The sequence below is a fragment of the Chiloscyllium punctatum genome, chromosome 4, assembly GCF_047496795.1.
Source record: "Chiloscyllium punctatum isolate Juve2018m chromosome 4, sChiPun1.3, whole genome shotgun sequence".
Lineage (NCBI taxonomy): Eukaryota > Metazoa > Chordata > Chondrichthyes > Orectolobiformes > Hemiscylliidae > Chiloscyllium > Chiloscyllium punctatum.
This window is the reverse complement of record NC_092742.1, coordinates 30,761,286-30,786,866: the sequence shown is the minus strand read 5'-3', so window position 1 is coordinate 30,786,866 and position 25,581 is coordinate 30,761,286. Positions and strand designations below refer to the sequence as shown.

The 25,581-nt window shown below is 39.1% G+C and overlaps 1 protein-coding gene across 6 annotated transcripts in view; it reads left to right on the top strand.

Moving 5' to 3' along the window:
* Nucleotides 1-25,581, top strand: part of ppp4r4 (protein phosphatase 4, regulatory subunit 4) — a 185,097-nt gene that overhangs the window by 46,401 nt on the left and 113,115 nt on the right. For all 6 annotated transcript variants that reach the window (XM_072568280.1, XM_072568279.1, XM_072568278.1 and 3 more), the window contains 2 exons: nt 21,540-21,642; nt 25,244-25,391. In XM_072568280.1, the coding sequence (XP_072424381.1) occupies nt 21,540-21,642; nt 25,244-25,391 (251 nt within the window). The remainder of the gene's footprint in view (nt 1-21,539; nt 21,643-25,243; nt 25,392-25,581) is intronic.

The following is a 25,581-nucleotide window of genomic DNA, read 5'->3' as shown; positions in this document are numbered from 1 at the left end:
TGTTAGGATGAGACGTGAAGGCTCAGTTAGGGCGCTTGAGAGTTACACATTAGCCAAGAAAGACGTAAAGACAGAGCTAAAAAGAGCGAGGAGGGGAAATGAGAAGTAATTGGCAGGTAGGATCAAGGAAAATCCTAAAGTTTTCTATGAGTGTATCAGGAATAAAAGAATGACTAGAGAAAGACTAGGACCAATTAAGGATAGTAGTGGGAACTTGTGCGTGGAGTCCGAGGAGACGGGGGAAGCACTAAATGAATATTTTTTGTCAGTGGAAAAAGACAGTGATGTCAAGGAGAAGACAGAGATACAAGCCAATAGACTAGACGGGATTGAGGTTCACGAGAAGGTGTTAGCAATTCTGGAAGTTGCAAAAATAGGTAAGTCCCCTGGGTTCGATAGCATTTATCATAGGATTCTCTGGGAAGCAAGGGTAGAGATTGCAGAGCCTTTGGCTTTGATCTTTATGTTGTCATTGTCTACAGGAATAGTGCCAGGAGACTGGAGGATAGTAAATGTTGTCCCCTTGTTCAAGAAGGTGAGTAGAGACGACTCTGGTAATTATGGACCTGTGAGCCTTACTTCAGTTGTGGGTAAAGTGTTGGAAGAGGTTATAAGAGATAGGATTTATAATCATCTAGAAAGGAATAAGTTGATTAGGGATAGTCAACACAGTTTTGTGAAGGGTAGGTCATGCCTCACAAACCTTATTGAGTTCTTTGAGAAGTTAACCAAACAGGTGGATGAGGGTAAAGCAGTTGATGTGATGTATTATGAATTTCAGTAAGGCGTTTGATAAGGTTCCCCACGGTAGGCTGTTGCAGAAAGGACGGAGACATGAGATTGAAGTGATTTAGTGGTTTGGATCAGAAAGTGGCTTGCTGAAAGCAGAGAATGGTGGTTGATGGGAAATGTTCATCATGGAGTTCAGTTACGAGTGGTGTACCACAAGGATCTGTTTTGGGTGCACTGTTGTTTGTCATTTTTGTAAATGACCTAGATGTAGGCATAGAAGGATGGGTTAGCAAATTTGTGAATTACATTAAGGTCGGTAGAATTGTAGATAGTGCTGAAGGATGTTGCAGGTTAAGAGGGACATGGATAAGCTGCAGAGCTGGGCTGAGAGGTGGCAAATGGCATTTAATGCAGAAAAGTGTGAGGTGATTCACTTTGGAAAAAGTAACAGGAATATAGAGTATTGGGCTAATGGTAAGATTCTTGGTAGTGCAGTTGAGCAGAGAGATCATGTATATAGATTCCTGAAAGTTGCCACCCAGGTTGATAGGGTTGTTAAGAAGTTATACGGTGTGTTAGCTTTTATGAGTAGAGGGATTGAGTTTCGGAGTCACGAGATCATGCTGCAGCAGTACAAAACTCTGTTGCGGCTGCACTTGGAATATTGCGTACAGTTCTGGTCACTGCAATATAGGAAGAATGAGGACGCTTTGGAAAGGTTTCAGAGGAGATTTACCAGGATGTTGCCATGTAGGGAGGGAAGGGCTTATGAGGAAAGATTAAGGGACTTGAGGCTGTTTTTGTTAGAGAGAAGATTATTGAGATGTGACTTAATTGAGACATATAAGATAATCAGGAGGTTAGATAGAGTGAACAGTGAGAATCTTTTTCCTCGGATGGTGATGGCTAGAATGAGGGGACAGCTTTAAATTGAGGGGTTTTAGATATAGGATAGATGTCAGAGGTAGTTCCTTTACTCAGAGTATTAGGGGCGTGGAACGCACTGCCTACAACAGTAGTAGACTCGCCAACTTTAAGGTCATTTAAATAGTCATTGGATAAACATCTGGATGAAAATGGAATACTGTAGGGTAGATGAGCTTCAGGCTGGTTCCATAGCTCAGCTCAACATCAAGGGGCAAAGGGGCTGTACTGCACGGTTATGTTCTAATCATCAGCAATGTAATAGAAGATATCAGCATCAGTGCTATCGAGTGGCACTTGCAGGTCAATAATTTGTTCATTTTGAGTTCTGCTAGACCCATTTGGCTCCTGATCTCATTGCAGCTTGGTCCAAATATGACTAAACAGCTGAACTTGAGGGGTAGTGAATATGTCTGCCCTTAACATTAAGGCAGCATTTGACAGAGTGTGGCGTCATAAGCTCTAGCCTACTGGAGTTAATGGAAATTGAGGGAGAGGAGGACTTTCTGCTAATTTGTCATATTTGCATAATGGAAAGTGATCATGACTTTTGATCAGTCCCAGGACATTGCTGCAGGAGTTCCTCAGGTTAGTGTCCAAGGCTCAAACATCTCCAACCAATTCATTGATCGCCTCTATCCGATCAGAAATGGTGATGTTTGCTCATTGCACAGTGCTCAATATTGTTTGCCACTCCTCAGATACTGAAACCGTCTATATTCAAATACAGCAAGACTTGGTCAACATAATGGCTTGGATTGATAGTGACAAATAACATTCTTGCCACACGAGTGCCAAGTAACGACTCTTTCCAACAATCTGATCACTACCCATTGGTATTCAATAATGTTAACATTACTGAATCCTCAAATATCAACATCCTGGGGGAAGTATCTCATAAACCAAAGCGGACCTGGTTAATAAATAAAATGAATTCAAGAACATGCCTGACACCGGGAATTCTGTAGCATCTAACACACCTCCTGACTCAAAACCTGTGCACAAGGCACAATTGAGGAGAGTGAAGGATTACTTTTCAGTTGCCTGGATGGATGCACCACAAAGGACACAGTCACCTGTTGGATTGATACCCGTTGTAATATCTTCAATGCTCACTTCGTGTAGTACCACATACAGCGGCAGCGGGGAATGTCATCAATAAGCTGCACTGCAACAACTCACTCAGAATCCTTTGAAATCACCTTCTCAATCCTTGACCTCTAGCATCAAGAAATGGAAGGGCAGCATATACCTGTGAGAACCCAGCTGCAAGTTCCCCTCCAAGTCACCTTTCCTTAATTGTCACTGGGATGAATTCCTGGAACTCACTGCCTAAAAGCATTGCGGGTATACTTAGTCTTCATGGACTGCAAAAGTCAAGAAGGCAGCTTTTTGAAACGAATCAGGGATGGGCAATAAATGCCGTTCTACTCAGCAATGCTGATATCCTGTGAATGACTTGCACTGAAGTGAGTTATTTTTACTCTGAGAAGTATCTTGAGTTTTATAGAACAAGAAAATGGATACAATTATTTTGAAAGTTCCAAAAGGCAATGAACCCATTACACATTGAGATGATTTTATGAAGGCTTGGTCATGTTTGATTAAATTAGTTGAGTTATTTGAGGAAATCAGTGTGCCAAGATAAAGCTAGCATTGTTAACACATTGAGTCTTTTTCAGAAAGAGCTTGATAAGTTGCCAGTGAAGGTCTTATGAAAATTTTAAAAATGGTTGGACAGGAAAGTGACTAGCAAGTAGAACGAAGTAACTGGATGTCGCACAGATTAGCTATTTGTGATTATACTATGTCTCTTTGGGAAATGTTAGAAACACCGCTGTTTCCCATTTATAGAAATGGTTTGAACAAAGTTTGCAGTGATAATAAAATTGTAGGGTGGCGAGCACAGTGACAAGGAGGAGGAGAACAGTGAAAAGTATAATCAAACCTGTAGGATTAATGGCATTGGAGGAACAGGGTGATCTATAAGTGCAGATAAAATATTTTTTAAAGGTGGGAGTTTTGTTTAAAAATGGAAAAAGGAATTCCAGTTTTTATATATTGTTGCAGAAATTTAGTTCATGGTTAATGTTAATATTTAGAGATGTTTAGTTCTTGGATGATCATTGTCCCAGGATGAGTAATTCAGAGGCTGAGGTTAATGCTCTGGACACACGTCCAAATCCTACTCTGGCAGCTGGTAGAATTTAATTCAATTAATCAATCTGGAATTGAAAGTTAGCCTCAATACTGGTGATCATGAAACTATTATTAATCATGGAAAAAATGTATCTGATTTGTTAATATCCTCAAGGAAAAGAAATCTGACATCCACCTACATGTAACTCCAGAACCACTGATAAAGTATCTTTTAGCACACCCATGAAATGGCTTAGGATGTTACTTAGTTTAAGGGCAATTAAGCATCGACAGCAAATGCTAACCTTATCAGCAATTTCCACATCTCAAAAAGAAATAAATCTTTAAAAATATTGTTATAAAGGTAAAGTAATTAAGATGCAAGGCTTGAGTGGACTATCTGAACACCTAAAGCAATGGAAATGCAGAAGGCTACTCATTTTTGTTTAAAGAATCAGAAGGGAAAAGAACAAACAAAAAAAGGCCTGACCTATTTGGAGACATTGTCAGTTTGTGGATGGTCCAAATTAGGCCATTACATCATGGAGATAAGTGGAGCTCAGGAAGCATTTCATGTTTCAATTTAGGTTGCAGTTTGGACTCACCTGAGAGAAATTAGCCAAGATAAATGATAGTAAAAGCACTGACTTCACTATTGAACATGTGAACGGCGGGTGAGGCTTAATTTCAAATTGAATTTTATGGAGGATCAGAAATTGGGAAGTTCCCTAATTTTAAAGCTGCTGGTAGACCTCAGTATCTTATTGCATTTGAAAGTAGCCAGCTGATTAGCATGGGAATACTGGAAAAATAACCAGAACAAGGTCTGTAGTATAAATAAGTTGAATGGCAGTTTTACCTTTAAAAAAAAGCTGGAACTGAGGAAAACTCTCCAACGGACTGCAACAGACATATGGATGATCCCATAAGATTGATATATCGTAGAAGAAAAATCTTTTTGGAAATAGGAAGTAATTCTGAATATGTGTATAGTTTCTAGATATGTTAAATGAATAATGTTTGTTATGGTTAAATCTTTAAAATATAATAATGTTTATTTTTGTTTGAAAAAAGTAAACATTTTGTGTTGTGATTCCATTGGTAAAAACAAGTGTTATAATTTCAGCTGATGTTAGTAGTGGACAAGTCAGATCCCAGACTAAAATCTGTCTTGATTGACCATGTTTTATTTTAGTTTTAATAGGTAGATTCCTACTGAAGAACAAGCACTCAGTGTTGTAGAACTGAGTTTAACAATAAAATAGAAGCCAAAGAAATGAAGCTAAAATAGAATAAGTCAGCTTATTTACAGTTTAAATTTATAATAGAAACTTAAAGATTTTGAAGCACATGGTAACATATCATTAATCCCCTATATGCTGCTTCAGTGATTCCAAAAACATCCCTATATAGTACCCAAAAGCACATCTTGTATAGTACTTACACTGGAGAAAGATTTCCTTCTCTAACAATTGATTTAACATGAATTCCATTCCCAGCCTGGAACATCTGATAGTATCTTCCAGGGACCTTCATACCCTGAACTTCAATGTTCTCAGTCCTCATTGGACTAGTTTAGGGTTTTACCTAAATACTCCTGGTCTGACACTATTACTAAACTTTTTTTTTCTAAAGTAACTTATTAAGAAATCTAACTATTTTCTCCTTTCTGAGAAAAGTTGCTTTATAAATTTATCTTCATCCAAGACCTTTGTAGAACTGTCCCAGACTGAATCCTAAAAAAAACCCCTTTTTTTCCAAGCTAGATGTGTTTCCCATAAGCTTTTAAAATCAAATCCAGGAACTTCTAACTGAAACCTGTTTAATATGGTATTCTGTTTATCTTGCGAGTTTGTAAACTCTGAGAAGTAGTGACCAAATAACCTACATACTTCATTGTGGTTATACATGCCAACAGGCTTTCTATGTGCTTTTACATTGCTATGTGCAGCTAATAGTAATCCTGAACAAAATAGCTCTCTTGACATGATAACTGGGACCTGTGGAATGGGCAAGGAAAGGTTTGTTAACTTAGACAGAACATGAGCTACACAGAGTCTAAACAAAGAAGTATAAGTTAGGATATTGAATTCAGTGTTAAATCATTAACAGAAAGCAAAATAAATGCAAGATAAAGAAGATAGGTTAAAGACAGTGAAAGAATACCAAGAAAACCTGATTTATTTTTCAAAGAAATCCCAACAACAATTGAAGTTTGATGAAATGCAGTTCTACAATTTGGCAGTGAAGTTTCATTGCCTAAGGTGTTTGTTGTTTGTTGTTGAAGCTTAGCACGTCTTGACAAGTTAACTTGTACTTGAATGAAGAAGCGGCAAGTTTCTCTAGCATGTTTAGTTGCTATCTGTAGGGCAAGCACTGCAACTCCATGTGGTTCAGTGTGAGCTTCTTATCAAAATGGCTGCTTTTGGAGGAACAGAGCAACTCACACAGCACCTTTGATTTTTGCATTTAGCTGTGAATGTACTGACGTTGGAATTTGTTGCTTGAAGCGTACTCACCATTACTGCAACAAAATCAGGGTATAATGATGTTTTTTGAACCAAGGATACGTTTTCATTTGCCCCTAAATGGAAGTTTGCTAATTCAGATAACGGATTGTGTTTGTTTAGGTTATTTGCCTTCACTTCTGGCTGCCTTGCTATAGGAAAGATGTTGTTAAATTTGAAAGGGTTCAGAAAAAATTACTAGGATGTTGCCAGGACTGGAGAGATTGAATAGGCTGAGGCTATTTTATCTGTAACTTCGGAGGTGGAAGAATGACATCATAGAAGTTTACAAAATCATGAGGAGCATGGATAGGGTGAATAGTCAAGGTCTTTTCCCCAGGGTAGGGAGTCAAAAACTAGAAGGCATAAGTTTATGGTGAGAGACAAAATATTTAAAAGGGACCTAAAGAGCAATTTTGTCACACAAAGCATGATGTGTTCATGGAATAAGCTGCCAGAGGAAATAGTGTAGGCTGCTTCAATTACAGCATTAAGAAGGTATTTGAATGGGTATATGAATGGGAAGGGTTTCGAGGAAAATAGGCCAAATGCTGGCAGATGGGACTAGATTAATTTAGGACTTCTGGTCAGCATAGCCGAGTGGACTGAGGGGTCTGTTTCTGTGCTGAATGGCTCTGTTTCATCCAAACAAAAACGAAGTACCACATGTCATTTATCAATTAATACTTACCTGACACTAAGTGTTCCTTGAAGCTTAATTTACTTTATAAATAGTTGACTATGATGATTGATTTACCTAGCTACTAAAGAAAGATAATGTTGTTATCGTTTCCCAGTATCAATTTTTAATATATTTTTATGTCAGTGCTTTGGAATTAGATAGTAGAGATGTCTGGGGTATGTATACACAAAACTATCGACAAATGGGGGCTCAGTGGTTAGCACTGCTGCCTCATAGCACCAGGGACCCGGGTTCGATTCCTGCCTTGGGCGACTGTCTGTATGGAGTTTGTAAATTCTCCCCATGTCTGCATGAGTTTCCTCCGGGTGCTCCAGTTTCCTCCCACAGTCCAAAGATGTGCAGATCAGGTGAAGTGGCCATGCTAAATTGCCCATAGTGTTAGGTGCACTGGTAAACATAGAGTAGGGGAATGGGTCTGGGTGGGTTACTCTTCGGAGGGTCAATGTGGACTTGTTGGGCCGAAGGGCCTGTTTCCACATTGTAGGGAGTCTAATCTAATCTAAAATCAGTTTGCAGGTTATGTACAGTTATCTCTAATTCTGGGTGCTTTTGGCTATCCATGAACAATGTTGGATGATATTGAGACCGAATAAGTTTATAAAAGTTAAGTAATGTGTAAGTGGAAAATATGACATTTTAATTGACATTAGAAATAATTTAACAAAATACTTTAGAAGAACACCTGTTTTGGTTAAAAATCAAGTCACAGGATGTTCCAGTTTGTTATAGCTATTTCTCTGATGATTTGTTAAGAGCCTTTGAATGATATGATGTGAACTTTTATGCTGGTGCTTAAAGGGGAAGTCATGGGGATCTAACCAATTGAATATTGTATACTGCAGCTTCTTTGTGCTTGAACTAAACACTAGAAATGTTGTGAACTATTGAAGACTTATGAAATGTTCAAATGTACATTTCCACTAACTTGTGTTTAAGTTCAAAAGCTAAGTGTATCAACTATCCCACAAATAATAGAATTTTACGGTAAAGAAAGAGGCCATTCGACCCATTGTGTCTGTACTGGCTAAGTACTAGTCATAGGGAGACAAAGGGAGGAAAACGGCCTACTTTGCCAGATACTGAAGATCAAGAAATTATCATAGATTATTGAAGTTGTTAAAATTACCTGTTAAATTAGCAGACTCGTCATAAATTATGATTTCACTGTTCTTACAGATGCAGGAGAAAATTGTGAAAGAAATAAAAAGAATAGAAGAGCCAATAGAAATAGCTTATTCTCCTCTCCTGCAGTGTCTACCTTTGGTCTTGCAGTTTTAGCTACAACTTGATGTTTTTCATATTGGTCTCTTCTGTTGGAATCATTTGTGCAAATCCCAATAGGTTTCAATTGGAACTTTAAGCATTCTAAATAAAGGTGTACCACTTTATTAGAGTAAATGAGACAGAAACACTTTGGCCTTTGATTTTTTATTCCTACCCTCAGCACCTTCCTTTCCAGCCTGAGGAGGAATTCTTGGGGTATTCCTATCTGTCCCTTCCTTACCCCAGCTACTTGCCTTCCTTTCACTCTTCCTCCTTGGGGGTGATGGTAGAAAGGTTTAGTTTTATGAATCTGCTGTCTGTCAAGTTGTTTCAAGCCCCCAAGCTATGTTATGACTGTGATGGCAAGAGTCCACTGATAATTGAGCCCAACTACACCATCGCACCATTAATATATATGTGTTGTGTCAATTATTAAAATGATCTGGTTTGTAATACTTTGCAGATTAGAAGAAAAATCCAGCAGGCTTCTTTAGTTAACTGAAAATAGCCTGTTTATTGTGGAAAAAAAAACACTTATTCAGTGGCAAACACTGGCTAATTCCGAAACTGTGATCCAAAATTAAAATTCTATTGCCTTAGTTTTATACACAGACACACTCATAAAACATGAGACAAGTCTCTGCAGAGATTTTTTTGGGCATAAAGAGTAGGGGAAAAAAGACTTTCTCCCCAAAAAACAAAGGATAGAATTTAATGAGTTGTCATGTCTACTCTCTCAATGAAGCTTAATTGCTATCCGTTGAAGATTGATGATAGTTCGGATTCCAACCAACTTGAATTCAGGTCTTAAGAAAAAGCTATGATTGTGTTTTAAAGTTTTACCAGGTAGTTTGAAATACTCTTAGAGGTTCCCAGGGACTTGTACTAAGTTGGGATTTTAAGAGCAACTCTTGCAGCTTCAGGGTATCATCTTTACTTGAACCTTGGGTCTGTAAATCGGAATTCTCGGTCCAACTAGGATTTCTAGGCAACTAATACTATAGAGGCCTCCTAGTCCATTCAAAGTCTGAGTCTTCTCGTAATTAAGCCAAAAATCCCATCTCGTATCTTCTTGAAACTTCTTCATTTTGGAGGGCAGAAAAGAGTTAGCCAAAGTTTTGCATCTGGAGTCATATGTATGTAAGATTGGGTAAGGATGGTAGATTTCCTTCCCTAAGGAACATTACTGAACCTTTTTTTTGTATAACAACCAACCATTAGGCTAGCTTCCAATTCCAGATTTTATTGCATTTGAAGTTTACAATCGATCATGGTTGGGCTTGATCCTATTTTCCCCATGTCACTGCTTCACCTAATACGAAGTGCAGGTGGACGTAATTTTTCGTTGTAACAACAAAAATTATTTTGTTTGTTCATAATTTTACTTTTGGGTCTTTTCTGAATTGTATTCATGATTTGGAGATGCCGGTGTTGGACTGGGGTGTACAAAGTTAAAAATCACATAACACCAGGTTATAGTCCAACAGGTTTAGTTGGAAGCACACTAGCTTTCGGAGCGACGCTCCTTCATCAGGTGATAGTGGAGGGCTCAATCCCATCACGGAATTTATAGCAATTTTTGCTATAAATGTTTGCTATAAATTCTATGTTGGGATTGAGCCCTCTACTATCATCTGATGAAGGAGCGTTGCTATGAAAGCTAGTGTACTTCCAACTAAACCTGTTGGACTATAACCTGGTGTTGTGTGATTTTTAACTGAATTGTTTGTTATTTTCGGTTTGACAGTATGTTCTCTCATCATTGCTGTCCCTGACCATCACCAACCCCCACCCCCCACACCATCCTCCACCAACCCCAACCCATTACTCACTTTTGTGAATGTTTCATAAATCTCTCAACCTTTCTGAATAAAGGTTGAGCGGAATGGTGGCTCAGTGGTTAGCACTGCTGCCTCACAGCGCCAGGAACATGGGATCAATTCCAGCCTCGGGCAACTGTCTGTGTGGCGTTTGCACATTCTCCCTCTGTCTGCGTGGATTTCCTCTGAGTGCTCTGGTTTCCTCCCATAGTCCAAAGATGTGCAGGTTAAGTGAATTGGCCATACTAAATTGCCCATAGTCTTCAGGGATATGTGGGTTAGGTGCATTAGTCAGGGGTAAATGTAGAGTTACAGGGTAGGGGAATGGTTCTGGGTTGGTTACTGTTTGGAGGGTTGGTGTGGACTTGTTGGGCCGAAGGGCCTGTTTCTACACTGTAGAGATTCTGTGAATAAATTTCACATTTATTAAAAATTGACAGCTCTACCGTACTACCTCTACACGCCTAACTGCTTTTGTTAACTGCATAATCATGAGAAGAGATTTCTATTTTAGCCTGGATTTGAACTCCACTTTGCATGGACTGTAATTTCCAGTAAACTGACTCATCCCTGTCTATATTTTCGAGCGTTATGCTGTAGAAGTCAATAGGTTAATGTGTGGCATACTTCCAAACTGCATCTATGAAGTGAAATTGTGACACAGTGAACCATATTTGCTGTTAATTACTCATTTATAGCCTATAAATTGGACTTTGCAAGGGAGTTGGGACAAGTTGAATTGTCCTCTTTTTAATCAACAAATAGTGCATGAAGAAGTGTGGGTGCAGTGAAACACCAGGTTGCATCTGCTGTTTTACTTTATTTTTCCTTGCACTTTATATGCCATTGCTTGATGTAATACTTCTGTAGCTTGTCAATGATAATTGAAAAGCATCCACACATTATTTACTGCTGATATTCTTTTTTTAATTGTTAGCCATTTAAAAAATTAAGCGTGGAATTTTCCCTTCCCTGGTGTGGCATGGGCAATGGTTGGAAATTTGGGAAAGTACAGAGAAGATAAAATGACTCAAGGTCCCTTAAATTTCCAATGGTAATTTCAAAATCTCAGTAATAAGTGGTGGCCACCCTGTTCCAATGTATTTGCGTCTCATTAAGAGCTCACCTTGTTTATGCACAACTTTCAGTTTTCCTCTCCTTCCCTGAGAAACTAGATGGTGCAAATTCCCAACATACAAGTCAGACTGATGGCTGAAACTCGGCAATTGCTTGTTCTGGACATCATGCAACTCTGTCTTCACCATATTTTCCCTGCATTGTCTTTGGCCACCATCCTCTTCCACTCTTCATCCACACAAGTCATCAGTGACATGCTGCAAGCCTTTCACATCACCCGCCTGCTGTTGCACCAAATCAAGCACTATATCAGCTCTTCAACACTTCACTTTGGAGCTCAGGATCATCCTAGACTTGTACGCTTCTGGCAGGCCACTTTGCATGCAGGGCTACGTGCACATCTACACAGGATGCATATTATGACTCTTAGCTTGCTTCTTCAGCACTCACTCACTTTGTGCTTACTTGCAGGTTGCCAGCCTCTGTGATTCCATAATACTACCCATATAGCTTCAATTTGCTGCCCTTCAGCAGGAATTTCATTGTTCAAGCAAGCATAACTGTTATGTTGTGCACACTAGTTGTCTTCTTGTCATATCAGTGAAGTGAATGCTTTCAGTCAAAGGCACTTAAAGTGTCACATGAGCTTTTTGATTTCAAAAACACATTTCATAGCTAGAGCTGGAAGATCATCCTTCACAGCTGCTGCACTGAATTGTAAGTATGCAAGGGCATGAGCCTTTGATTTGGAGATTGGATGGGATAGTCATATACTCCTCCACTTGAGTGGGAAATATATGTTCTGGAGAGAGAAATCCCAGACTCTTAAATTATCTGGAAGATTTAAAGCACAGCTCAGATTTAATAAAATTAGGTGGTTAACTAGCCATTTGGATACAGAACTGGCTCAAAGATAGAAGACAGAGGGTGATGATGGAGGGTTGTTTTTCAGACTGGAGGCCTGTGACCAGTGGAGTGCCACAAGGATCGGTGCTGGGTCCTCTACTCTTTGTCATTTACATAAATGATTTGGATGCAAGCATAAGAGGTACAGTTAGTAAGTTTGTGGATGACACCAAAATTGGAAGTGTAGTGGACAGCGAAGAGGGTTACCTTAGATTACAACAGGATCTGGACCAGATGGGCCAATGGGCTGAGAAGTGGCAAATGGAGTTTAATTCAGATAAATGCGAGGTGCTGCATTTTGGGAAAGCAATCTTAGCAGGACTTATACACTTAATGGTAAGGTCCTAGGGAGTGTTGCTGAACAAAGGGACCTTGGAGTACAGGTTCATAGCTCCTTGAAAGTAGAGTCGCAGGTCGATAGGATAGTGAAAAAGTGGTTTGGTATGCTTTCCTTTATTGGTCAGAGTATTGAGTACAGGAGTTGGGAGGTCATGTTGCAACTGTACAGGACATTGGTTAGGCCACTGTTGGAATATTGTGTTCCATTCTGGTCTCCTTCCTATCGGAAAGATGTTGTGAAACTTGAAATGGTTCAGAAAAGATTTACAAGGATGTTGCCAGGGTTGGAGGATTTGAGCTACTGGGAGAGGCTGATCAGGCTGGGGCTGTTTTCCCTGGAGTGTCAGAGGCTGAGGGGTGACCTTATAGAGGTTTACAAAATTATGAGGGGCATGGATCAGATAAATAGACAAAGTCTTTTCTCTGGGAGAGGGAAGTCCAGAACTAGGTTTAGGGTGAGAGGGGAAAGATATAAAAGAGACCTAAGGGGCAACTTTTTCAAGCAGAGGGTGGTTTATGTATGGAATGAGCTGCCAGAGGATGTGGTGGAGGATGGTACGTTTGCAACATTTAAGAGGCATTTGGATGGGTATATGAATAGGAAGGGTTTGGAGGGATATGGGCCGGGTGCTGGCAGGTGGGGCTAGATTGGGTTGGGATATCTGGTCGGCGTGGACAGGTTGGACCGAAGGGTCTGTTTCCATGCTGTACATCTCTATGACTCTATTTGGAGGAAGATAACGTTCCTAGGCAGCTCCTTCCCCTTGAGATGTTTCGTCAATCCTATAGACCAAAGACTAAGCATTTTGTGGTCTTGCCCAGCTTGAACTCTGTACATACAAGTAGTCCTGTTCTAAATTGGCATTAAATAAGGGTTAAAAGGTATAAATTCTTTCACTATGACAAGCTTTAAATAGAAAAAACGTGCACTCCTGCTTCTGAATCTTATCAAAAATAAAAAAATGTTTTGGTTGTTTTATCCCAACATCTCAGCTAAGACTTTTAATTCTGTAAGAGAATTTGCACTTCAGATTTGACAGGTCATTTGAATGATAAATGGTGGAGTTAACATGGCCAAGCTGCCTGAACTGTAAATGGTGTTGCTATGAGATATCGTGGACCAAATGCTTGTTACCAGACGTGTAAACAGAGGGTTTCTGAGTTCTGACATTCAGAAATTTGTCTCTCCTAATTATTTTTACTAGTTTTATTCATGACCTAGAGTTTTACTCTGCTACAGTGACAACTCTGAGTAGATATTGTTTCAATAACTACTTTTATAAAATTACTATAAGGATTCACAAAGTTGTTACCTGAAATGGCAGATTTAACAACTTGCTAAAGTAGAACCTTTTTGCAACAATAATTTTTCTGTGAGCACTGGCAATTTATTATTGAATCATACAGTGTTAGTAGTGAGCATTAAATGCACAATATCATCATCGCTGTTTTTATTATGCAGAATTTCTGGAAATAATAAGAACTATATCACTTTACCTTTTTGTTTATTATGTATAGCTGTTCAATTCAGTTGCTCTCAGCTACGTTTTAATCAAGCTATGTACAGTCCCAGGCAGGCCAGTTTCTGTTACGAGTAAGGAAATCTAAGAGCAGGACATTATAAATGAAAATAATCGCCCCTTATTGTTGATTGTTATAATGGAAATAAAACATTATCAGCAAAGCTTCTCAACTGGCTGCTCAATATCTTCCATTCATATACCAACTTGAATATAGTAAATTACATTAAGATGCTTCCCAGCAGTGTCATCAAACACATGTTTTCACAAAGCCACATAAGATATTAGGACAGGGGACTGGAAGCTTGATCCATGACTTATAACATTTAAAGGGAGAGCGATTCAGCAAAGGAATGCCAGAGCTTGTGGCCGAGGCAGTTGAAGGAATGACTGCCAATCCTAATAAGCAAAAAGCTAGAAATATTGTACTTTAAAAATAGTTGAAGCTGAGTCATTTTGGAACGTTTCTACAATGACAGTTCATCTATTAAGTTATGTTTACAGATATTAGGACAAGTGTTTCTAACCTCAGGTAATTTGTGATCTTCAGGACAAAGCTAAACTGCGTGCCCAGTAGTGGGACTCCTTTTGGAACCAAATAACATTATCAATGGTTTTTATAGATTCGTGAGAATAATACAAACTATAGATTTTGGCAAAATACAGCAAGAAGATTCTGTATTTTGGGGAACTTCTTGCTTGCTGAACAGTCCAATTTTATGCCAACACTCTCATAGAGTCATAGAGATGTTCAGCATGGAAACAGATCCTTCGATCCAACCTGTCCATGCCGACCAGATATCCCAACCCAATCTAGTGCCACCTGCCAGCACCTGGCCCATATCCTACCAAACCCTTCCTATTCATATACCCATCCAAATGCCTCTTAAATGTTGCAATTGTACCAGCCTCCACCACATCCTCTTGCAGCTCATTCCATACGTGTACCGCCCTCTGCGTGAAAACATTGCCCCTTAGGTCTCTTTTATATCTTTCCCCTCTCACCCTAAACCTATGCCCTCTAGTTCTGGACTCTCCACCCCAGGGAAAAGACTTTGTCTACTTATCCTATCCATGCCCCTCTATAAGGTCACCCCTCAGCCTCCGACGCTCCAGGAAAAACAGCCCCAGCCTGTTCAGCCTCTCCCTATAGCTCAAACTCACCAACCCTGGCAACATCCTTGTAAATTTTTTCTGAACCCTTTCAAGTTTCACAACATCTTTCCAATAGGAAGGAGACCAGAATTGCACGCAATATTCCAACAGTAGCCTAACCAATGTCCTGCATAGCTGCAACATGACCTACCAACTCCTGTACTCAATACTCTGACTAATAAAGGAAAGCATACCAAACACCTTCTTCACTATCCTATCTACCTGCAACTCCACTTTCAAGGAGCTATGAACCTGCACTCGAAGATCTCTTCGTTCAGCAACACTCCCTAGGACCTTACCATTAAGTGTATACGTCCTGCTAAGATTTGCTTTCCAAAAATGCAGCACCTTGCACTTATCTGAATTAAACTCCATCTGCTACTTCTCAGCCCATTGGCCCATCTGGTCCAGATCCTGTTGTAGTCTGAGGTAACCCTCTTCGCTGTCCACTACACCTCCAATTTTGGTGTCATCTGCAAACTTACTAACTGTACCTCTTATGCTTGCATCCAAATCATTTATGTAAATGACAAAATGTAGAGGACCCAGCTCCGATCCTTGTGGCACTCCACTGGTCACAGGCCTCCAGTCTGAAAAACAATCCTCCACCACCACCCTCTGTCTTCTACCTTTGAGCCAGTTCTGCAGAGCAATTTAATCAATCCCATTTCCCTGATCTGTTTCCTTAACCCTGTAAGTTTATTTGCTTACAATGCCTAATTTTCTTTTGAAATCATTCTGTTGCCTCTGCTTCTACAGCCCTCATAGATAGAGCTGCAATTAACCATTTCTCTTAATATCCATCCTGCATTTCTTGCCTAAAAGCTCAGCAAGTCTGGCAGCATCTGCGGAGAGAGAGAGAAAAAGAGTTCATGTTTAGATCCCATTCTGACCAGAGAGAACTGGTTAAAGGCTTCTATGTGTGTATTTCTAAATGGTGATTAGTTTGTTCCCATATTTGTAATAATATAACTGAACATTTGTGATACTAATTTTGAATTTTCTGACAAGATAGCAGGTAGGGTGAATACTTAATACAGTCTATGTGGATTTTAGCAAGGCCTTTGATTAGGTTACAGAATAGTGAATGAAAAGTTCATCAGATACAAAAGGAAAATGCAAGCCTGGTCCAAAATTGATTGTGGTAGGAAGTGGGTATATTTGTGACTAGAAAGTTATTTCCTGGGGGTTTTGGTGATCTTAGTACTAAATCCCTTGCTGGGTTCTGAGGATGGGTCACTGGACCTGAAACCTGAACTCTGATTTCTCTCCATAGATGCTCCCAGATCTGCTGAGCTTTTTCCAGCAAATTCTGTTTTTATTGCCCTTGCTGCAATAAAGATGTTACTATTCGGCATATAGTTGAAAGTGAGAAAGAAAGGTGTAAAGTGCAGGAAATTATTAATGAAGTGGTTATTTGGGTTGACAAATGGCAAATATGAGTTAACAACTTTAGACAAGATAAACAAAGTAAGGGGTTACAGATTTTTGAGAAGATTTGTAGCTTAGCTTCTGGTTGTAAGTTTGCGTGCTAAGCTGGAAGGTTTGTTTTCAGATGTTTCATCACCACACTAATTACTATCAGTGAGCATCTGGTGAAGTGCTGGTGTTATGTCCTGCTTTCTGTTTATGTGTTTTGGTTTCTTAAAGTGAGTGATATCATTTCCAGTTCTTTTTCTCAGAGGATGGTAGACGGGGTACAAATTGATGTGTTTATTGATGGAATTCTGGTTAGAATGCCAGGCCTCTCGGAATTCTCGTGCATGTCTCTGTTTAGCTTGCCCTAGGATAGATGTGTTGTTCCAGTCAACCTGGTGTCCTTCTCCGTCTGTATATAAGGATACTAGTGATAGTGGGTCATGTCTTTTGGTGGCTATAGTGTTCATGTATCCTGGTGGCTAGTTTGCTGCTTGTTTTTCTGATTTACTGTTCGTTACAGTCCTTGCATGGTATTTTGTAAAGGACATTAGTTTTGCTGGTTGTTTGTATCTGATCCTTTAGGTTCATTCGTTGCTGTTTAAGTGTGTTGGTAGATTTGTGGGCTACCATGATGCCAAAAGGTATGAGTTGTCTGGAAGTAATTTCTGATATGTTTTTGATGTAAGGTAATGTGACTAGAATTTCTGGGCATGTTGTGTCTGCTTGTTTGAGTTTGTTATTGAGAAATCAGTGGACTGTGTTTTGGGTACTTGTTCTTTTTGAATATGCTGAATAGGTATTTTTCCTTTGCTGTTTGTACATCCTGGGTGCTGCAGTGTGTTGTGGCTTGTTGAAATAATGTCTGATACAGCTCTGTTTGTGGGTGTTGGGATGATTGCTTCTGTAGTTAAGTATTTGGTCTGTGTGTTGTTTTCCTGTAGATGTTGGTTTGAAGTTCACCATTAACTGGTTGTTCTACTGTGACATCGAGGAATGGGAGTCTGTTGTTATTCTCCTCTTCTTTTGTAATAACAGACGAACAGGCAGAAAACTAGCCACCAGGATACATGAACACTAACTAGTCACCAAAAGACATGATTCACTATCACTAGTATCCTTACATATAGACGAAGAAGGACACCACTTTGACTGGGACAACACATCCATCCTAGGACAAGCTAAACAGAGGCATGCACAAGAATTCCTGGAGGCCTGGCATTCCAACCGGCACTCCATCAATAAACATGTCAATTTGGACACCACCTACCATCCTCTGAGAAAAGGAACCAGAAATGATATCACCCACCTTAAGAAACCAAGACATATAAATAGAAAGTGGGACATAATACCAGCGCTTCACCAGAGGCTCACTGATAATGTTACCTAGTATGATGGTGAAACGTCTGAAAAGAAACCTTCCAGCTCAGCGAGCAAGCTTACAACCTGAAGAGAATGCAGAATTGATGCGAGTATGTCAAAAATGTATACATGAACAGATGGAGCAAAGAATTGATTTGATTTATTGTTGTCACAGTGAAAAGTTTTGTTTTGCAAGGAGTACAGTTGGATCATAGCAAACAAGGACATAGAGATCATAGGTTGCTTAGATCGAGACATACAAGGTTATGGCTGCACAGGAGGTGCACAAAGTAAGATCAACATTAGATTTGAAATTAGAGAGTCATTCAGCAGTCTAATAACAGCAGGGAAGAAGCCGTTCTTGAACCTGTTGTGTTCAAGCTTCTGCATCTTCTGCCTGATGGAAGAGGTTAGAAGAGAGTATAACTGGGATGGGTGGGGACTTTGATGATGTTGGCAGCCTTTCGTGGCAACAAGAAGTGTAGATGGATTTCAAGGACAGAAGGTTGACTTTTGTGATGGCCTGGGCTGTGCACACAACTTTCTGTAGTTTCTTATGGTCCTGAACAAAGCAGTTTCCGTACCAAGCTATGAAACACTCAGACAGAATGCTTCTATAAAAGTTGGTGAAAGTCCTTATGGACATGCTGAATTTCCTAGCCTCCTGAGGAAGAAGAGGCTTTATTGTGCCTTCCTGACCATCACATTACATGGGAAGTCCAGGACAGATTGTTGATTATTGTCACTGTTAGGAAGTTGATGCTGCCAACTATCTCCAACTCAGCTCCATTGTTGTAGATAGGTGTCCTCCTCCTTTGTTCCTAAAGTCAGTGATCAGTTCTTTTGTTTTGCTGAAATTGGGAGAGAGAGATTGCTATCATTGCACCATGTCATCAAGCCACTTTGTTTCCTTTCTGCATTCTGAATCATCATTCTTTGAAATCCAGCCTACAACGATGGTATCGTCAGCAAACTTAAAGATGGCGTTCGCATGGAAGTTGGCTGTACAGTTGAGGATGCACAGGGAGTGCAGTCATGTGGGGCTCTAGTGTTGAGGATTATTGTGGCTGAGGATTCTGTTGCAGAGGGCAAAGTGGAGACCTCTGAGAATTTTGAGATCAGAATGGTAGGGATTAAAGTATTGAAGGCAGAGCTGCAGTTGATGAGTAGGAGCCTGACATAGGTATCCTTTTAATCCAGATGTTCTAGAGATGAGTGTAGGGCTAGAGAAATGGCGTCCGCTGTGTCAGTCCACAGATTCATGAAGGTACGTGGATTGGTAGATAGGCTGTAGGTCAAGAAAATGTTTTAATACTTTGTTTTATTGGCTGAGATCTGAGTTATCTGAGCGAGAAGGCTATGCTGGACATGCATTAAACACAAATTAGAATTCTGATTACAGTTTTAGTTACTGCAAAGGATGTGATCAATTCAAGAGTACGGAAGAGATTTACAAAGATGTTGGCAGGAATTGAACATTTTAACTGCAAAGAAAGATTAGATAAGTAGGATTTTGTTTTCGTTGGAACAGGGAAGGCTGAGGAGATTCTCAATTGAAATGCATAAAATTGTAAGGACCTAACTAGGGTGGATAGGAAAGAATTATTTCCATTATCTGAGAGGCTATTTATTGGAGCATATGTTTAAAGTAATTGGTAAAGAGATGTATGGGGGGAGCTGGTGTTTTTTTTCAACCAAAGTGTGTTGAGTGTCTGGAACTCATCATCCAAAACAGCATTGAATTTTTTTAAAAATGGATTTGGACTTGAAGTTTGTAATCAATGGGGCAAGAGCTGGAAGGAAAGTTTGGATGACTTTCGATGTGCCGGTATTGGACTGGGGTGGACAAAGTCAAAAATCACATGACACTGGGTTATAGTTCAATAGAAAGGAAGAAGGAGCAGGACTTCAAAAGCAGGACTCCAAAACCTGTTGGACTATAATCCGGTGTTGTGTGATTTTTGACTTTGGATAACTCTCAGCAGCAGTGATGCAAGGGATTGAATAGCGACCCTTGTGTTTGCAAATCTTTTCTTCTTTCTGTTTCTGAGATTATTTTGTTTAGGCAAATGTTGGCAAGTGTGTATTTTCAACAGTATTATTAATTCTATATTCTGAGACCAACAAGCAGAGAGTTGGGTATTTAGATTTTGAGTTAACCATTCATGTCCACATCCAGAACTTTCCATTTTAATCGCTGCTAGTCCCTATTGCCACATGAGGAAACATTCTAAGAAACAGTTAATGCTAATGATTGGATGCTGAAACTCATTAATTGCATTGACACTTCAATGAGGTTAAGTATTACTAAAAATGTTAATAGCTCCATGAAGTGTTTAACAAGTAGTTTTTCTTTTTTAAGTAGCCAATGGTCATTTGTAAATGTATTTTCAGTATTTGTTTTCATTTTGAATATTTAGGGTTTGCAGTTTACTTTTAGGAGAGTTAGTACAGAGCACAACATTAATGTTCTCAAGAAGATAATATGCAGCTGTTGATCATTTATATAGTTTTTAATGTTACACTTTATCTGAAACAAATTGCTAGTAGGTTGACCCTGCTGGATTTGAAGATAAATGCAGAGAGGTTGTGGGCGGCACGGTGGCACAGTGGTTAGCACTGTTGCCTCATAGCGCCAGAGACCCAGGTTCAATTCCCGCCTCAGGCGACTGACTGTGTGGAGTTTGCACATTCTCCCCGTGTCTGCGTGGGTTTCCTCTGGGTGCTCCGGTTTCCTCCCACACTCCAAAAATGCGCAGGTTAGGTGAGTTGGCCATGCTAAATTGCCTGTAGTGTTAGGTGAAGGGGTAAATGTAGGGGAATGGATCTGGGTGGGTTGCGCTTCGGTGGGTCGGTGTGGACTTGTTGGGCCGAAGGGCCTGTTTCCACACTATAAGTAATCTGATCATATGCAGTACAGTTTCAATGAAACTGCTGTTAGTTTAGAAACATTGACAATTTACTGTTGTTAGATATTGATAATTAGAAATCTATTTGTAAACTTGAACAAATTAATTTTAGATTATTTTGTCCTTTTGGTTTTTGATCCTCTTCAATTTGTTTATTGTTTTGTGATTATGACAGAGTGCTTAATTTCATAAGTCCAGTATCATTTGAGAGTAGCAAGTAACACTTTATCTCTAACCTTTTCTGCATACCTGCATTTACTTCATATATTAAGTGTAAAAGTGAATTGAATAACTAATTGTAACATTAAAATTCCATCTTTAGATTACACAGGTAGAAAAATGTATTAACAAATTAATCCAAAAGAAAAATGCTGTGGATGCTGGAAACTTGAAATAATAAATGAAAATTCTGGAAATGCTCAGTAGATAAGCAGCATCCGAGGAGAGACACAGTTAACATTTCATGCCAATGATCTGTTAATTAGAATACTAATGAATAGCATGACCAAAAATGTTAACCCTTTTCCTCTGCCCAAGGATCTGCTTGATCAGCTGACTAATTAATCTATAGTTTTAAAAGTGTTTACTATTTGATGCGTTTGTCAATCAACAGTGTGCTATGTTATAAGATGTCTGTTTTCAACAGGAGTTAACATATTTAACCTCATCCATGTGCATGTCTGTGTAAACACACACACAAAATCTGCTTTTGCATTATCTGCCTGATGCTCAGTTTGCAGGTTTAAGTGCAGTTGTTTTGTTTGCAGTTCTGGTCAAGATGTGCAGCGAACCAGTGTTGTTGTTAATCTACCAAACCTGATGCGGCAGAACACCTCAGAGACAATTCGAAGAGTGGTGCCCAAAATTAGAGTAAGTGGCAACTTGCGCTTAAGGAATCAAATTTTGCTTAATTGAAATTGTGACCTGCAATGGCCCAGCTCCAATAAAATACCTCTTGCACACCCATATGAAATCATGCCTGACCCCAGCCCTGACCTATTTCAGAAATCATTATTTATCATTATTACATTTGTTGGCAGGCACTAAATTATATACCCTGTCTGTTAGCCCTGTAGATACTGTTAGATAATTAAATGTTAAAACACCAAGTGGGCACCTGAAAAGTTGGAATTTCAAAAGTATTTAGAATTCCAAAGCCTTACTTTTACTTAGCTCTACAATCATTTCTAATTTAAATGGAGAAGCTGAATAATCATTGTTTCTCTCTTCTGCTCTTGTATTTCAAAACATGGACAAAATTTGGTCTTCTTCACTCTTAAGTGAGTAGGTTTTTCACATCTAACAGTATTGAAACAAAATATAGACGACTTATATGGTAGACAAGCACAATAGGCACTTGGGAAAATGTGCAACATGCCACCATTTATTGAATCCATTAAGATGATGCATGATAAGTGATATATGATAAGTGATGACATAAAATGTAATATCAAAGGATGACTGCTGCAGTTGTGGGATCGTAATATCCTTGATACTTCAAAGCCCGCCAATGTCACCATAACTATTAAGCTGAATGCATCATAAAGTCAGAGATAGTCCAAATAGACGAGATCCATGTGTTTAACGTGTCTGTGCTGGTCAAAACATATCTATCCTGCCTATCTGCATCTTCCAGCACTTGGTCCATTGCCTTGCAAGTTACAGCACCCTATATTCAAATGCAAGTTAGTTGTGGGTATAATGAAGATTCTTGCTTCCTAGAAATTAATGACTGGTTGTAACTGCTTGCAGAGGAATAGCTTAAAATAGAAAAGGAAATGGAAGTTTGGAAAAGAAACAATCAAGAGCACTACAGAGAGAGGATAAAGAGAGGGTATTTCAGGCAAAAGAAAAGAAGATGGAAGGTGAATACCAGATTAAATGACTAGAACTAAAAAACACAAAAGTGCCTCTGATTCTGGGGAGCATTCTGATGAGGAGAGATCTGCGTCTAATCCAATTTTATATGTCTGCATGTGACATTTTAAAAGTTTACGCAGAAAAGGAAGAGTGATGACATAATTTTGTTAGTATGAGATACAATCGGTGTAATAGCAAGAAATATTCTTGATTTGGATGATGCAGAATCCAAATGGCTAGAGGTAAGAAATAGGAGTAGTCTGTATGTCCCCTAACAGAAGGTGTTCTGTGGGACAAAGAATATATCAGAAGATAGTGAAGCTATATAAAACAGATGGTACATTAATCATGGGTGACTTTAATCTTGTAGATTGAGAAAAACAAATCGGCAAAGGTATCCATGAAGAAGAATTCATCAGGTGTATTCAGAACAATTCATCAGGTGTATTCAGAACAATATGCGAGAAAAATATACAGAGGAACCTCGATTTTCCGACATTCGATTATCCGGATATCAGATTATCGGGCAAGATACGAAGGTCCCAATGCTTGTCTAAACTATATTATCTGTCATTTGATTATCCGGAATTCATTGAACTAAACAAAGTACTCCCTGCCTATGTTCTTTAGATAATCGAGGTTCCTCTGTACTGTGGATTCAACCAGTGATCAGGATAGTTTGGATCTGGTAATGTTTAGTAACTGTTCCTAGAATAAAAGATCCCCTGGTGATCATAACATTGTAAAATTTAGCATTCAGATTGAGAGTGAGAAACCTGGATTGGAAACAACTGTGTTAAGATTAGATTAGATTCCCTATAGTGTGGAAACAAGTCCTTCAGGCCAACCAGTCCACACCAACTCTCCGAAGAGTAACCCATCCAGACCCATTTCCCTCTGAGTAATTCACCTAACACTATGGGCAATTTAGCATGGCCAATTCACCTGACCTGAAAATCTTTGGACTGTGGGGAAAAAAACCAGAGTGCTCGGAGGAAACCCACACAGACACAGGGAGAATGTGCAAACTCCACATAGACAGTCACCCGAGGCTGGAATCAAACCTGCTACCCTGATGCTGTGAGGCAACAGTGCTAACCACTGAGCCACCATGCCGCCCTTAATCTGAAAACAAATTTAAGTAAGATTAATTACATAGGAATGAGGGAAGTATTGACTGGTGTGGAGTGGGGAAAAGAGTTTAGCAGAAAAGACTGCTGAGGATTATTGCCAGGTGTTTCAGAAAATAGTTCATGACTCACTGCAAAGACATACGTGAGGAAGAAAGATTCTTAAAAGGGAATAAACCAACATACTTAACCAAAGTAGTTAAGGGTAGCATTAAGTTGAAAGAAAAGGGTATCCAATGTGGCAAACAGTGGTTAATCAGAAGATTGGGAACGTTTTAAAAACCAACAAAATATAACCAAAAAAGTTATAAAAAGGGAGCAATGAACTGAGAGCTGATAAGAAAGCAATATAAAAAACTGACAGTAAGAGCTTCTTTAAATATATGAGAAGAGAGACAAAGTGAATTTGAGCCCCTCGGAGAATGAAGATGGGGAAATAATGGGAACCAGGCAATAGCGGATGACGTGAATCAATGCTTTGCATTAGTCTTCATGGTGGTGCACACACTAATAGTATTCCAAAAATACTAAATCAAGAGGCTAAAAGAGACTGTGAAAGGAGGAAGTAAAAACAATAACTATCATGAGAGAAGAAATACTAATGGCTGAAAAGTCTCTTGGACCTTTTGGGTTGCATGCTTGGATTTTCAAAGAAATATCCATAGAGATGGTGATGCACTGGTAGTAATTTTAAGAAGATTGGAAAACTGACAAGGTAAAACTTTTATTCAAACAGTGACAGAAAACATCAGGTAATTATAGGCTAGTTAGCTTATTGACATATCTCATTGTCACTTTATAAATGATGTGGGCAGAAACTTCATAGGTGGAATACAGTGTAGGAAAATGCTCTTTGATAGGATGAATAAAATGTCAATACGATTGAAATGGTGAAAAACTGAAGCAAGTTGCAGTACAGAGGGGTTTGGGAGCCCTTATGCTTAAATAACACAATAGCAATAGGGAAGGCATATGGACTATTGGCTTTTAATTCAAAGGCAAGTCTTCCCAAAACTATTCAAGGCACTCATCAGACCACATCTCGAACACAGTGAACAGGTTTATCTTCCTCACTTTGACCTTTGAGGTCCATGTACCTGAAAACAAAATTAATGGGACTGCTGCTGGTATGGCAGGCAGCCCAGAGAGAGTTCACCTGGTTGATCCTGGACAAGGAGGGAATTTATTGAGGACAAGTTGAGTAGGTTGGACCTATATATGTTGGAGTTCTCCCTCGTATTTGTACTTCAACCAATACCATTAAAGCCAATAAGCCAATGATGATCTCAATGCGGTTTGTAGGAACTTGATGTGACCATGTTGATGTTGAAAGGATGCTTTCTCTCTTTTAAATAAGATGTTAAGTCATTCTGCTATGCCATTTATTTTAATATATATTTATAATATCTCAAAGATAATGTGAGCTAAGTTATTTTCTAGCAATTTTACTGTTTCTTTTCATGAAAGCCTCTTTTTTGTAGGAGGTACTGCATGTTGCAGGGGTGGAGATGCAATTAGCTGCTGCGGTTTCTTTCCTTACCATCTTGCAAGAAGAGTTAGTTTCCATTACAGCTTATATACATTCATTTCTCCCAATCATATTGGCAAACTTGGATCACAGAGACACAGGTCAGTTTATTGCAGGTTAACTGTTAAGAAAAACGGTGAGCTATGTTCTTCATTACATATTGAGAACAGTATAATTTTAAATTCAATTATGTGACTTTTAGTCTTTCTTAAACTGAAGAATTGCTGCTCTAAAAATGATTTTGCTATATCTTTGCAAATGATTGTTACCAGAAAAGTTAAGATGAAGTAT